Here is a 12,493-nt window from a genome sequence, read left to right on the forward strand (position 1 = left end):
CTCTTATTCACGAGTTACCATTAAACATTCGGATTTCTCCGAAACTCACTATATTTAAAAATAAATTAAAGAAGTACTTATTTTTTAACAAACATTTTTTTTTTTTTTTACATAACTTCACTCATTGAAATAATTATAAAAACTATCTTATCACGTACTGTTTTTAAACTGATTCATTTAACATATTTAATTTAATTTTTTAATAATTTAAATTTTAGCATGTAAACAGAACATACTGAGTTTTTATAACTGAAAGCATTAAGATTCTGTATAAATATCGTTTAAGTAAATAAATAAACCAAAATATAAAAAATTAAACAAGTTTTTTTCAACTCAGAAGCTTTTTTCAAAAAATAAAAAGTATTTTACATGATTAACACCCAAAGAGGTGGAGGGCCAAAGAGGTTGAGGGCCAAAGAGTTTGAGGGCCAAAGAAAATATTTTTCAAATTCCTATACAGGGTGCGGGGAAGACAATACTTTAAATACAGTCATGGTTAAAACATTTAGTAAATTTTGAAGGTTTAATGAATTCCATACGCTACTTGTTTTTCACAAATATTTTTTTAATAACGCGAGTCACTCACCAATCATAACAAATTTTTAAAAGATAATAAATATTTTTTCAAAAACAACAACATACAATAAAAATATTGTTAAAATTGTTTCTTGATTAGTTTTTCTAAACGTTTAATTCGACTTGAGTCGCTCACCGAGGTTTCCTTTAAGTTCTCGTTGTTGTTTGGATTACTTGCCATCTGAGTTTTAAAAATATCTAACAACGCATTCTGTTCGCTCCTTTTCAGACCCTAAAAAAACATTTAATAAAAGATAGAGCTGAAATAATTTGAAACTGCTAAACAAAGCTTTAGTAAAAGGTGTGGAAACTCACTTTCATGTCTAAAAGTTTCTGGAAGTTTGACGTGTCAGCATCAGCTAACAACTTTATGTAACTTTCCACAAAACTAACTTGCGTAGTATGAGAAGACATAACAATCTATACAAAAAAGTATTTTTCATAGTTGTTTAAATGTGTCTTAAATGTATTTTATAATTTTAAAATCAACTGACTTAGTTCTTGACCCACGTGACTTTGAAAGACACCTCAGGATTGATAAAAAATAAAATCAGGAACCTTAAAAAGTTTTTTGTGTGTTGAAGTTGCAACCGCAGGAGATAAGAGTCAAGGAGGAGTCAGCTAAATATTATCCTCCGCATATAAAATCGCTGTAATTAAATATTAAACTCACAAAAAAAACCCAGCGTGCATAAAAAATGTCCTTGGCGTGGTTTTGTTTAAAAAAAAAAAAAAGCTCTGATTTGTTATAATTAACAACGAAATTACTAAAAGTTAACAAAAAAGAAGATTAAAAAAACAAAAACAAAACAGTAATAATATAAATTGCTGGTAAAAAAAAAAGAAATAAATAAGCATTATTAGATCGTTGATCATATAAATGTTAAAAATTGCAACCTTTAAGATCATTTCAGCTTTTGTCATCCCTTTATTAACAACTTTTGTAAAACTAAATAATAATTTATAAACGAGATGTGTAAAAAAGAAAAGAACAAATATAACATAAAAAACAATAACAAAAATAACGACAGTAATAAAAATACTAGTTATAATAATAGGCAGAAAATATACCCCGCCGAGAATCGGGTTAATTTTGAAACCCGTGGATCACGTAATTTGATGTCTTTTTATATTAAAAAAAGGTATTTTTTTTCCTCCAATTTTTACGTCATTAGAATTAATAATCTGATTAGACAAATGACGCTACTAAGTTACACTATTTTATAAAGTAGTTTTGTTTGTAGCAAACTCGGCACGGCAGAATTGCCTAAATCTCGGCCAGGATAAAACTAGTAATAGTAAGAAACAGACAAATAGATAACTTTTATTGTGTATATATTGAATGATAAAAGCTTTTAAAAAAATTTTATGAACGTACTATGCGCTTTACTGACAACAGGGTTAGAAAAAAAAAGAGTCCATACACCAACTAAGCTTGGGCAGCGACAATTGTAACGCATGGAATTCACTACAGTGCTATATTCCGATAATTTTCACAAAATAACATCATGTTTGTTAATATATATATATATATATATATATATATATATATATATATATATATATATATATATATATATATATATATATATATATATATATATGTATATATATATATATATATATATATATATATATATATATATATATATATATATATATATATAAAACTATGCTATGTTATTGCATAGATTTACTTTAATTTTTATTAATTATTGTTTTTTCAATTATTATAAAATGTAAATTTAAAATATAACAACAAAACTTAAGTAATCGAGATTTAATGAAATAAGCAAGAAGTGTCGAACAAAGAAAAATTATAATAATGGATGAGAACGCATGTTTATACAAGCAAGTTATTTACGAGTCATTAGTGGTTTACGTAGTTATTACGAGCAGAAAAACATAAGGGTTTTAAGAAAAAATTTTCAAGTTTTATTGATATTATCAAAGTTTTAACTTGATGTTGATGTTATGTTTTCTAAACATTTTTTTAAATCTTTACATTTTATAACAAACTTAAATATTTTCTATTGTAAAAAATGAAAAACTAAAAAAATGTCAAAAGAATAGCACTCGCGAGCAACAAAAAACAATAACATGATAAACAAAGCTATTTTTAGCTGTGTCATTTTTTGTTTTTTTGTTACTTATAATCTGTAATAATTAAGTATTTATGTTCCGTTTCCTTTTCGCTTTTATACACGATTTAATTTAAAGACAAAACCAATATAAACACAATGTATTTTTTAAATAATTAATTTAAACTTAATTAATAGCCCTAAAATTAATTTAACCGTAACCATTAATTAATGTTAATTTAATTGATAGATTTAAAATTGCAATTAAAAAAATTAGTTTTTGCAAGTGTTAAAAAATTTTAAGATTAAAAAAAACAACGACGACAAATCTGTTATGATTGTTAGCCTTTTATACTCAATTAAATCTCAAAATTATATCTCATTTGGACTATATAGGATAAATAGATAATATAAATGTAATATTACGAGTACGAATAATAAGGTATTCGCATAAGCCTGCCTTTTTGTGTTTTCTTAAATATTATTTCATGTTATCATAAATACCATTTCATATAAATCTATGTGTATTATTATATATATTTATATCTATAATATATATTTTTATATTTGCATTTGAAATGACACTGGGAATGTACAGAGAAATCAAGACTTAAGTTTTATGGTCTTTTTGTGTTTTTTTTTTCATTCATGTTATTAACTACTTACAATGTAGCTACAGGAGTTTTCATCTCCCCTCCTTTCTTAATCTTTTCAATGATTATTTATGATAGAAAGTTTTATCCTCATATTATATAAAAGTATATAACTGAAAATTAAAGAATGTACGTTAAATTGATGTTGATGTTTGAAAAATTACACTAAAAGCACTAATATTCGCCATCTTCTTAAAATTTACTTGAACACTGTTCTTAATCATTATAAAATTATATATTTTTTAAATTACGCAATCCGAATAAAATTGAATTTGGTTATATTAAAAAATTTTATAATTCAATCAAATGAAATTTTTATGAACTTTTTTTTAAAATAAAATATTTTTATTTAAAAAAAAAAATATTTTTTAAAATTATCTGTATAAAATATTTTTATTTTATAACACAGATAGATCTACAAAACACCTTGAGCTTACTAATTCAATCTACAAAGCATTTTTTATAGATGTTATGCTCCAAAAGCGCAATTATTTGGGCAAGCATTCTTTTATTAAATAGAAATCTCTTTCTCAAGCTTTAAAATTTATTCTTTTAAATTAAAAAATGTACAAATTACAAACTGAAACAAACTTAGTTTTTCAAGTCGATCCAAAAATCAGTTCCAATTAAATCAAGATATAGTAGGTTAAAAATTAGTCGATCAAAAATACAGTGGTTGTAAATTTAATTCAATCAAAACCTCAGTATGTTAAAAATTTGTTTGAAGAAAGCCCATAAGTTGGTACTCTTTCACAAGCAAATTATTTTTTTTAAAGACTGAGTTTTTAAAGAATGTTTTTGGCTATTATATTTATACAAGTTTGACAGTCAGGCCTGTCTTTACATATGTCCACCATAGGCAGCCGCTGAGGAGCCATAGTGTTAAAAGAGACCTGCCAGTAAGGAATCAATTTTTTTTTAATTAATAAAAAAAAACTTTTTTAAAATGAATTATAAAAATTAAAAAAAAAGTCACAATAAACTCTTTTATTCTATTTTTATACCATGAATCTTCTTTTTAGGAAAAATATAAGTTAACTTTGCAACTGGAAAGTTCCTAATGAGGCAATCAGTGAGCATAAGCAATCAGCTGAACATCTCTATCTTTGTTAAACAAAGTGAATACAGCTCCAGAACTGCAATTTTTTTAAACAGTTTCAGAGTAAAAAGGAGTATTGGAGAAGTGTGTTGCGTTGGGTGATATCTGTCACCAAATTCCTTTTTTTACGGATAAAGTTTAATTATACTTGTATTTTAATATCGTTTATCATTTTAGACTATATATATTTACTATTATATATTTTTTTGGTCCATTAATATATATATATATATATATATATATATATATATATATATATATATATATATATATATATATATATATATATATACATATATATATATATATATATATATATATATATATATATATATATACATATATATATATATATATATATATAAACTTCTGACTGGTTGTCAGAAAGTTTTTCCGTATTCTGTTGACACAAAAAAAAAAATTAAAATGCAAGACCGAAATTTTTTCTATTATTTGACAGACTGCCTGCCCCAACCAAACCCTCAGTCGATGTAGCAGCACTCCGTTGCTAGTCAGGCTATAAGATAGTCGATGTAGCAGCACTCCGTTGCAAGTCAGGCTATTTGTCAGTTGATGTAGCCATTACGAGTCAGGCCATTTGTCAGTTGATGTAGCAGCACTCCGTTGCGAGTCAGGCTATGTGATAGTTGATGTAGCAACACTCCGCGCATGATTTACAGTAAAAAATAAAAATATTTTATTAAAAAATAAAAAAATAAAAACATTGTTTATATTATTAAAAACATTGAGAATGTTTTAAAAACATTCAGAATGTTTTCAAAAACATTATGGTCAATTAAATATGCGTTTTTGCAGTTTTTTTTAAAAACGAATAACTTGTAATTAAATTAATGGTTTTAACTTTCTGACAACACGGAAATGTTGGATGAAAGTAATTAAAAGTGATGTATTTGTTGGCGAAAAAATCCTTTTTTACCTTAACGTACTCCCAAATGCAACAACTTATATATATATATATAGGCCTATAAACAAAAATCTAATGAGTTCTCAATTATAACATTAACTCAATTTTTACCTAAGTATAGCCCTTAAAGATTTCATTTTACTAGGCAAATTTTTTGCAAATAATTTTTGTAACTTTAGTTTCTTCTTAAAAATATATTATTTTAAATATTTACAAAATATCTTTATAAAAATACATTCATAAAATTTTTTTTATATAAATAATTAAGCTTTTTTATATAATTTATATATTTTTATATAAGTGTAAACTCAGTCAGAAATATAAATGTAAAATGTTGAAAATTATAAATAAAGCTAAAATTTTTATTAGTTTTTTAAGTGTTTACTTTTAAAAGTATTTATTATATATACATATATATAGTTGTCAATTAGTATAAATAATCCTACATCCTTGCATAAATCTAAATGAGAATGAAACAATGGAGGAAACAATTTAGAAAGTAAATAATGGTAGCCTGTCATTAAGTAAATCCAGTAAAGAGTATGATGTACCACGGCAGACTCTCTTAAGCTATATAAGTAACATAAACAAAATTGCAACTGGTTATAAAAAGCAGCTTGGCAGGTGACATAAGACTTTTGATGAAGAGTTACTGACATTGATTAAAATTATGGAAAAATAATTTTCAGGTTTATCTTTAATGATGTTCAACACTTAGCCTACCAGCTTAAGGATAAAATTAGTTTGCAGCCTAGGTTCAACAACAAAAAATAAAAATTGGCTGTATACATTTATTAAACGCCATACTAGTACTACCTTACACAAATCTGAAGTAACAACTTGCTCACAAGCAAGTGGATTTAACCGTCTATTTGACAATAAATTGTATAAAATAATGAATAGAATGTTAATCAAATATAACTTAGATAAGTTAGTATAAATACAATATAATAGATCCAACTAAAATTACAAGTATAATTACAACATAAACATAATTGTTATGAATCTGGTAAAAAAACTGTTTAGCAGGAATTGGAAAATGTCCTCATTAAAAAGAAAGCATCAAGTTGGAAGTCTTATTAGCGCAGAGCATGGTAAAAATGAAACTGTTATTTTTACTGTTAATGCAGTGTGAAACTATGTTCTTCCATTTCTTATTTTCCAAAGAAACATGATCAGCCCTGTTTTTATGAACAATGCACCAGCACTGTCTGTTGAATTTGCACAGAAAAAAAGAATGGGTGAATGTAGAACTTTTCCATTTGTATCTTGAAAATATTGCAAAGTTCACAAATTTAAAATGTGATAAACCTGTTTTTTAACCTAGACAGAAACTTCTTTATCCTATTCTCTAAATCCTCTATATCCTATTGACAATATGTTCCTCTTTTCTCTCAAAAAGTTATAAGATTTTAGATTATGCAATTCAATCTTGTATTATTATACTATCTTTACCTTCTCACAAAACTCACAGTTTGCATCCATTAGATGTAGATTTTTTCAAGCCATTACAAACTTCTATGCGTATCAAGTGAGTGAAGCTTTCTTGAAAACATATAGAAAGGCTGCAGCACTGCCTGTAATAGCTTTGCTAAGAGTGGCATCTGACCATATAATTCTATGTATTTGAAGACCATGAATTTTAACTAAAACACATTTGCCTACACAAAGGTATACACCATTAGCATTGATTACTTACTAAATGAGAAAGCTTCAATTTATCTAAAGGTCAAGCTGATGAATAAACTGCACCATGCACTACTTTGTAAATTTTTATTTTTTTATTAAGTTATTTAGTTTTTTCTTGTGATATTGCTCCATGCATTATATGTAGAAAAAAATTGATGATTTGCCTCATGAAGAATGGTTTCAATGCTTGAATTGTAGAAGATAATTCCTAGAAAACCTAAATAAGTATATTTAAATATTCTGACAATCAAGATGATGAATAAATAAACTTGAGTGATTACCAAATTTAGAGCACAGCAAACTGAAAGCATTTATATTCAATCGGTCATTACCAGTAACAACTTAAATTTTAAAATCAGATAGAAAAAGAAAACTGATAGAACCAATTATATCATCCAAAAGCAATTTATCATTTATGGTAATTTCAGATATTGCTTCTATAAATGACTACAATTAGATTTCATTATACTATCATTAATACAACAACCTCTATGAACAGAGTTCCCTTATCATCTGCACCAATACAGACAACACTACTATATTGTTTCTGGTTCTAACAGGTTTGGCAAAAACCCGTTGTTTTTTTTTAAAAAACCGGCTCAGTGGGTTTTTTGAGTAATGTTGGGTTTTATTGGGTAAATTTGTGTTTTATTTTTATTACGTATTTGTTAATTTTTTTTTGTTTTTTTGTTAAGTGATACTGAAAATTAGTATAATTTTCTTTTTTAAGTTTATTCAAAATATATTTTATTTGTTTTTTAATAATTTATAACAAGAATTTTTCAAATTATTTTGAAAAAGATTTCTAAACATAATATAAAACTGTAATAGAAAAAAAAATTACACATTAAATCTATATGTGTTGATTTATTTTAGATTTAAAAGTAATATTTTATATAATTAAAAATGTCAATGAGAAATGGGAAAAAGAAGGCTGGAGAATGGAAGGAAGTAACTAAAGTTTCAATTCAATTTGAACTTAATATTCAAATTGTCCACGCAGCAGCCTTGTTCATAAAGGTTTCTGTTTCGAAATTAAAGAGTTGAAAGAGGGTTGTTACCACAATAAGGAGGCCTTCTCGACTGTAGTGGCCTTCTTAGCCTTGGGAGGTGAACAACATAAAAGATAAAAAAGTGACATCTCAATCTGTAAAAGTATTTAAATAAAAATTGTGATAATGTGTTTCCAAATAATGATTCAAATATTAGTAAATCTGCTCTGATAGCTGTTATTGTTGTAATAGGTTACAACAATAGTTACTAATAATCTAGTTAATAATAATAGTAAATAAATAATTTAGTATTTATATTTAGTATGATATAATAGTTAATAGTTAATGTTGGTTATAATAATAATATATAATAGTTTATAAAATTATAAAATATCTTTAAAAAACCCAATAAAACCAGATTTTTTACCTGGGTTTTATTGGATTTTTTAAGGCTGGTTTTATTGGGTATTTTTTTAGACCAACCCTGGTGTCTAAAAATTATATTAGAGCTTTCTCACTTAGTGTTAAAACAGCTTAAATAGTGTTCACTACACCTTGTTGTATTTTTTTCAATAAAGAAATCAAAGGCAATAGAAACAACTCAAATAAAATTTCTGTTTCAAAAGTCTAATTGTATTAGCAGACTATTTTGTTTTGTTATTTTGATTTTTTTTTACATTTGATAATTCATTTCATAAAGAAAATTCTATTAAAGGACAAAATCATTTTTATGATGCAAGATTCATTAACATACTGAAACTAGTTTATTTAGCACTTGACCTTCAGCTAAGCAGTTTACTTAACCTTCAGTTAAACCATGGAAGAAGTGGAAAATTATTTTAAATTGAAAAAGGAAACATTGTCCCACTCTATTATGTCTAGTTTTGTTTATTTGTAGCAATAACAAATCCACTTTTGTTGATTGAAGAACCAATGCAAAATTTCTTAATTGATCAAGTGTGAAATTACAATAAATTACACAATTGAAATGTTTTTAAAAATTAAAATTTGTAAATGCTTTATCTTTTTATAATTATTTTTTTTATATTTTTTAAAAATTATACCTTTTCTCAAAAAGTCTATTGGAAATCTATCCATTGGATTTTTTTTTTAAACATCCTCGCTTCCAACAAGGCTGCAAGCAACCACTAACTAAAGTTGAAATTACTGGAAGAGAAAAGATGAAGATTGTAGAGCAAGATAATGACTGACAGACAATTTAAAGGATTGCAAATTATATGAATCAGGTAAGCAAGATGAGGGAAGCAAATTCCAAAAAACTGATGTTCGAGGAAAAAAACTCGACGAATAAGAGTTTTTGGAGCACTTTGGAACAGTCACAGAAAAAGGATGAGACTTTATTGAACGATGAGTAAAACGAGAATGAATTTTAGTAGATAGCACAAGAGACGCTAGCTCTTAAGAGCAGTGCCCATTATAGTATTTGTAGAAAAGAGAAAGAGAAGCAACGTTATGACGATGTGATAATGGTTAGAGGTCGGCTGCAAGAGCAGGTTCAATTATGTTTACAATGCGTTTTTGCATCTTGTCTAAAAGAGAAAGAGCATCATTAGAAGATCCGCCCCAGATATGGCAACAATATTCCATACAAGGCTGGATTTGAGATTTATAGAGATAGAAAATAGAATCCGAAGTAAGAAAATGTCAAGCTCGATAAAGAGATGCAACCTTAGCAGATACTAATTTTGCAACAGATTTGATATATGGTTTCCAAGAAATATCGGAAGTAAGAGTTAATCCTAGAAGATGAATAGTAAAAAACTCATCAAGTGCATCATCGTTCATAAATATAGGAAGATCTAACTTATTGCGATAATGATTGGCTAAAAAAAATTGAGTTTTATCTGTATTGAAGTTCACCAGCCACTGTGAGCCCCATGCTGTAGAAGAAGTGAGATCCTTTTCAAGCTCAAATGCCCCTTCCAAGCAATCAGAGAGTGTTGGCTTCTTATCATCACAAGAATAAATGGTAGTATCATCAGCAAACAATGCCACCTTAGATGTGAAAATATCTGGAAGATCTTTAGTGTAAATTAAAAAGAGACTAGGGCCAAAGATAGAAACTCGAGGAACCCCTGAAGTTACAGAAGGATTCAATAATCTTAAAATCTAACCAGATACACCATAAGAAGAAAGCTTATGGAGATGAACAGCATGCCAGACTTTATCAAAAGCTTTAGAAATGTCAAGAGCGATGACCTTAACTCTCCACCTTTATCTAATGCACAATAAAACTTACCGGTTATTATTGTGAGCAAATCAGCTGTAGATCGAGAAGATTAAAATCCATATTGATGATCAGAAAGTAAGTTATTAGATTTAAAATAAAAAATAAGGTGTTTGTTAATTAAAGATTCAAAAACCTTGCTCATGATAGGAAGAAGGCTAATGGGACAGTAGTTTGATGAATCAGATCGCTTTCCAGAATTTTTGAAAATAGGGATAACAGATGCCGCTTTCCAGCAGGCTGAAAAACAAGACTCTGGTAAGCACTTGGTGAATAGTTTTGAAAGCATAGACGACAGTTCCAGAGAACACTTCTGCAAGACAATAACAGGTATGTTGTCCGGGCCACAAGCTGTAGAAGAGTCTAGGCAGGAAATCACTTTAGATACAGATGCTGGAGTCATATGAATGTCAAGCAATGGATCAACCTGTTTGTTGGCAATATCAGGTAGAACGCAACTAGTGGAATCAAGAGATGATATTGATGAAAAGTTTTTAGCAAACAATTCAGCTTTGTCTTTAGGTGAGGTGACAAAGTCTGATCCATACAAGAGAGGTAAAATTACAGATTTGCCCTTATTATTGATAATATTAAAGATTCTCCAGAAGTCACAAGAGCCTAATTTTTGTGATGAAATACGAGATTTCATGACCTGAGAATAGCGGGCTTTGGCGTTAGACAAAACCTTTTTACAATGGTTTCTAGCAGTAATAAACAGACGTCTGTTTTCAGGAGAATTGTTTTGCTGATAAATATGGAAGTAACGATTTTGATTGGCAATCGCAGCAGCACAGTGTGAGATAAACCATGGAGGACGGTGAGGCTTGACCTGGAATTGTTGAGAGGAAACAAGAGATTCCATGCCAGCCTGAATCCACGAAGTTATGTAAGAAGCACATTTGTTGACAGGAAGACGAAAGATTTCTACCCAAAGGCCATCACGAAGAAAATCACGGAAAGAATCCTAGTCAGCTTTAAGGTAGTTGTAAGAGGTACAATAATAGGGGGATTCAGGTGATGAAGAAGAATGAGATATTAGTTTTAGAGAGATCAAACTGTGATTAGAAGCACCTAAGGATGAATGTGAAGAAACTGAGCACTGACTTGAATCAGAAACAAAGCATAAGTTTTAACAACCTTTTAAAATTGTGTATAGGAAGTGCAAACACACCCAAAAATATATTTATTGTGCTAATCATTAGCATTAATTGTAATTATATATAATCATATACAAATATTTACCTTGCAGGTGGCTTTCGTTGAATAGCAGAAGAAAGTGTTGGCAGATCCAAAAGAACTGTTTTTATGGAATGAGTGTCAAGAAGGAGCTAAAAATGAAATACTTTTAAGTAACAATATACAGTGAAATAACTACCATTAAAAAAAACAACAACAAACAAACCTGTTCAGCACCAACAGTACTAATAGGTTTGCATTTGTAAATGTTATTAATGTATCGCGGAATAAAAGAGCTGAAACCAAGAAAACTTTAAATCTCTTTCAGGAGAATAACAAATAATACAAACAAGCAAAATACAAACAATAAAAATCTTACTTCACAAACTTGATGCAAAACTGTGTAAAATACTTCCTAGATGAATACAAATTGTCTCTTATAGTTGGAATTAACTTGCGCAGATGGGAGATAATTGCTGTTACATAACTACTTTGGTCACCCACAGATTCAATACTTTGCCAATGTATCTGATTAAAGAAATATAACATATGTATACAATTAATTTTTTGAAAAATTAGCTAACATAACTTCCTAGTTGCAAAATAACTGCAGTTATTGGAACAATTCCCAACTTCTTATGAAATTTTTTTTTCAATAACTGGAATTTTTTGATATTTAGACATTCTTCCTGATAAACCTACAGAAGGAAAAACAGATACGATATCGAACAGATATCGAAGAATAATAGATATATGCTTTACTAATTTATTATTGCTATGTTATTTAAGAACAACGAGCACTCTATTTGTAGAATACACTAACATAATTTACATATACATATAAATATATATACACTACCAACCATAATTATTTGAATTGCAAATTTTTTTTTTTTTTGCACTATTAGTTAATTTAATAAGCATAAAAGTATTTAGATTAAAATGTTTTGATAAAAATCACAAAAGTAATAAAAATGCTAAAGTGGGCAAAACTACATAAAAATGATCATCAATGACTGTAAAAGTGGACGACCTGCCCAAGTTTTAAATTTAT

At 27.6% G+C, this 12,493-nt stretch overlaps 1 protein-coding gene across 1 annotated transcript in view; it reads right to left on the reverse strand.

The window, feature by feature from the left end:
- Positions 1 to 599: 599 nt before the first annotated feature.
- LOC100208099 (vacuolar protein sorting-associated protein 53 homolog) overlaps positions 600 to 12,493 on the reverse strand; it is a 35,571-nt gene continuing 23,677 nt past the window's right edge. Inside the window, exons 17-22 of the mRNA XM_065807283.1 lie at positions 11,819 to 11,967; positions 11,666 to 11,735; positions 11,506 to 11,591; positions 1,474 to 1,525; positions 892 to 996; positions 600 to 808 (exon numbers count right to left, since the gene is read on the reverse strand). Of these exons, the coding sequence (XP_065663355.1) occupies positions 656 to 808; positions 892 to 996; positions 1,474 to 1,525; positions 11,506 to 11,591; positions 11,666 to 11,735; positions 11,819 to 11,967 (615 nt within the window). The 3' untranslated portion in view covers positions 600 to 655. The remainder of the gene's footprint in view (positions 809 to 891; positions 997 to 1,473; positions 1,526 to 11,505; positions 11,592 to 11,665; positions 11,736 to 11,818; positions 11,968 to 12,493) is intronic.

This window comes from Hydra vulgaris, chromosome 10 (genome assembly GCF_038396675.1).
Source record: "Hydra vulgaris chromosome 10, alternate assembly HydraT2T_AEP".
Classification (NCBI taxonomy): Eukaryota; Metazoa; Cnidaria; class Hydrozoa; order Anthoathecata; family Hydridae; genus Hydra; species Hydra vulgaris.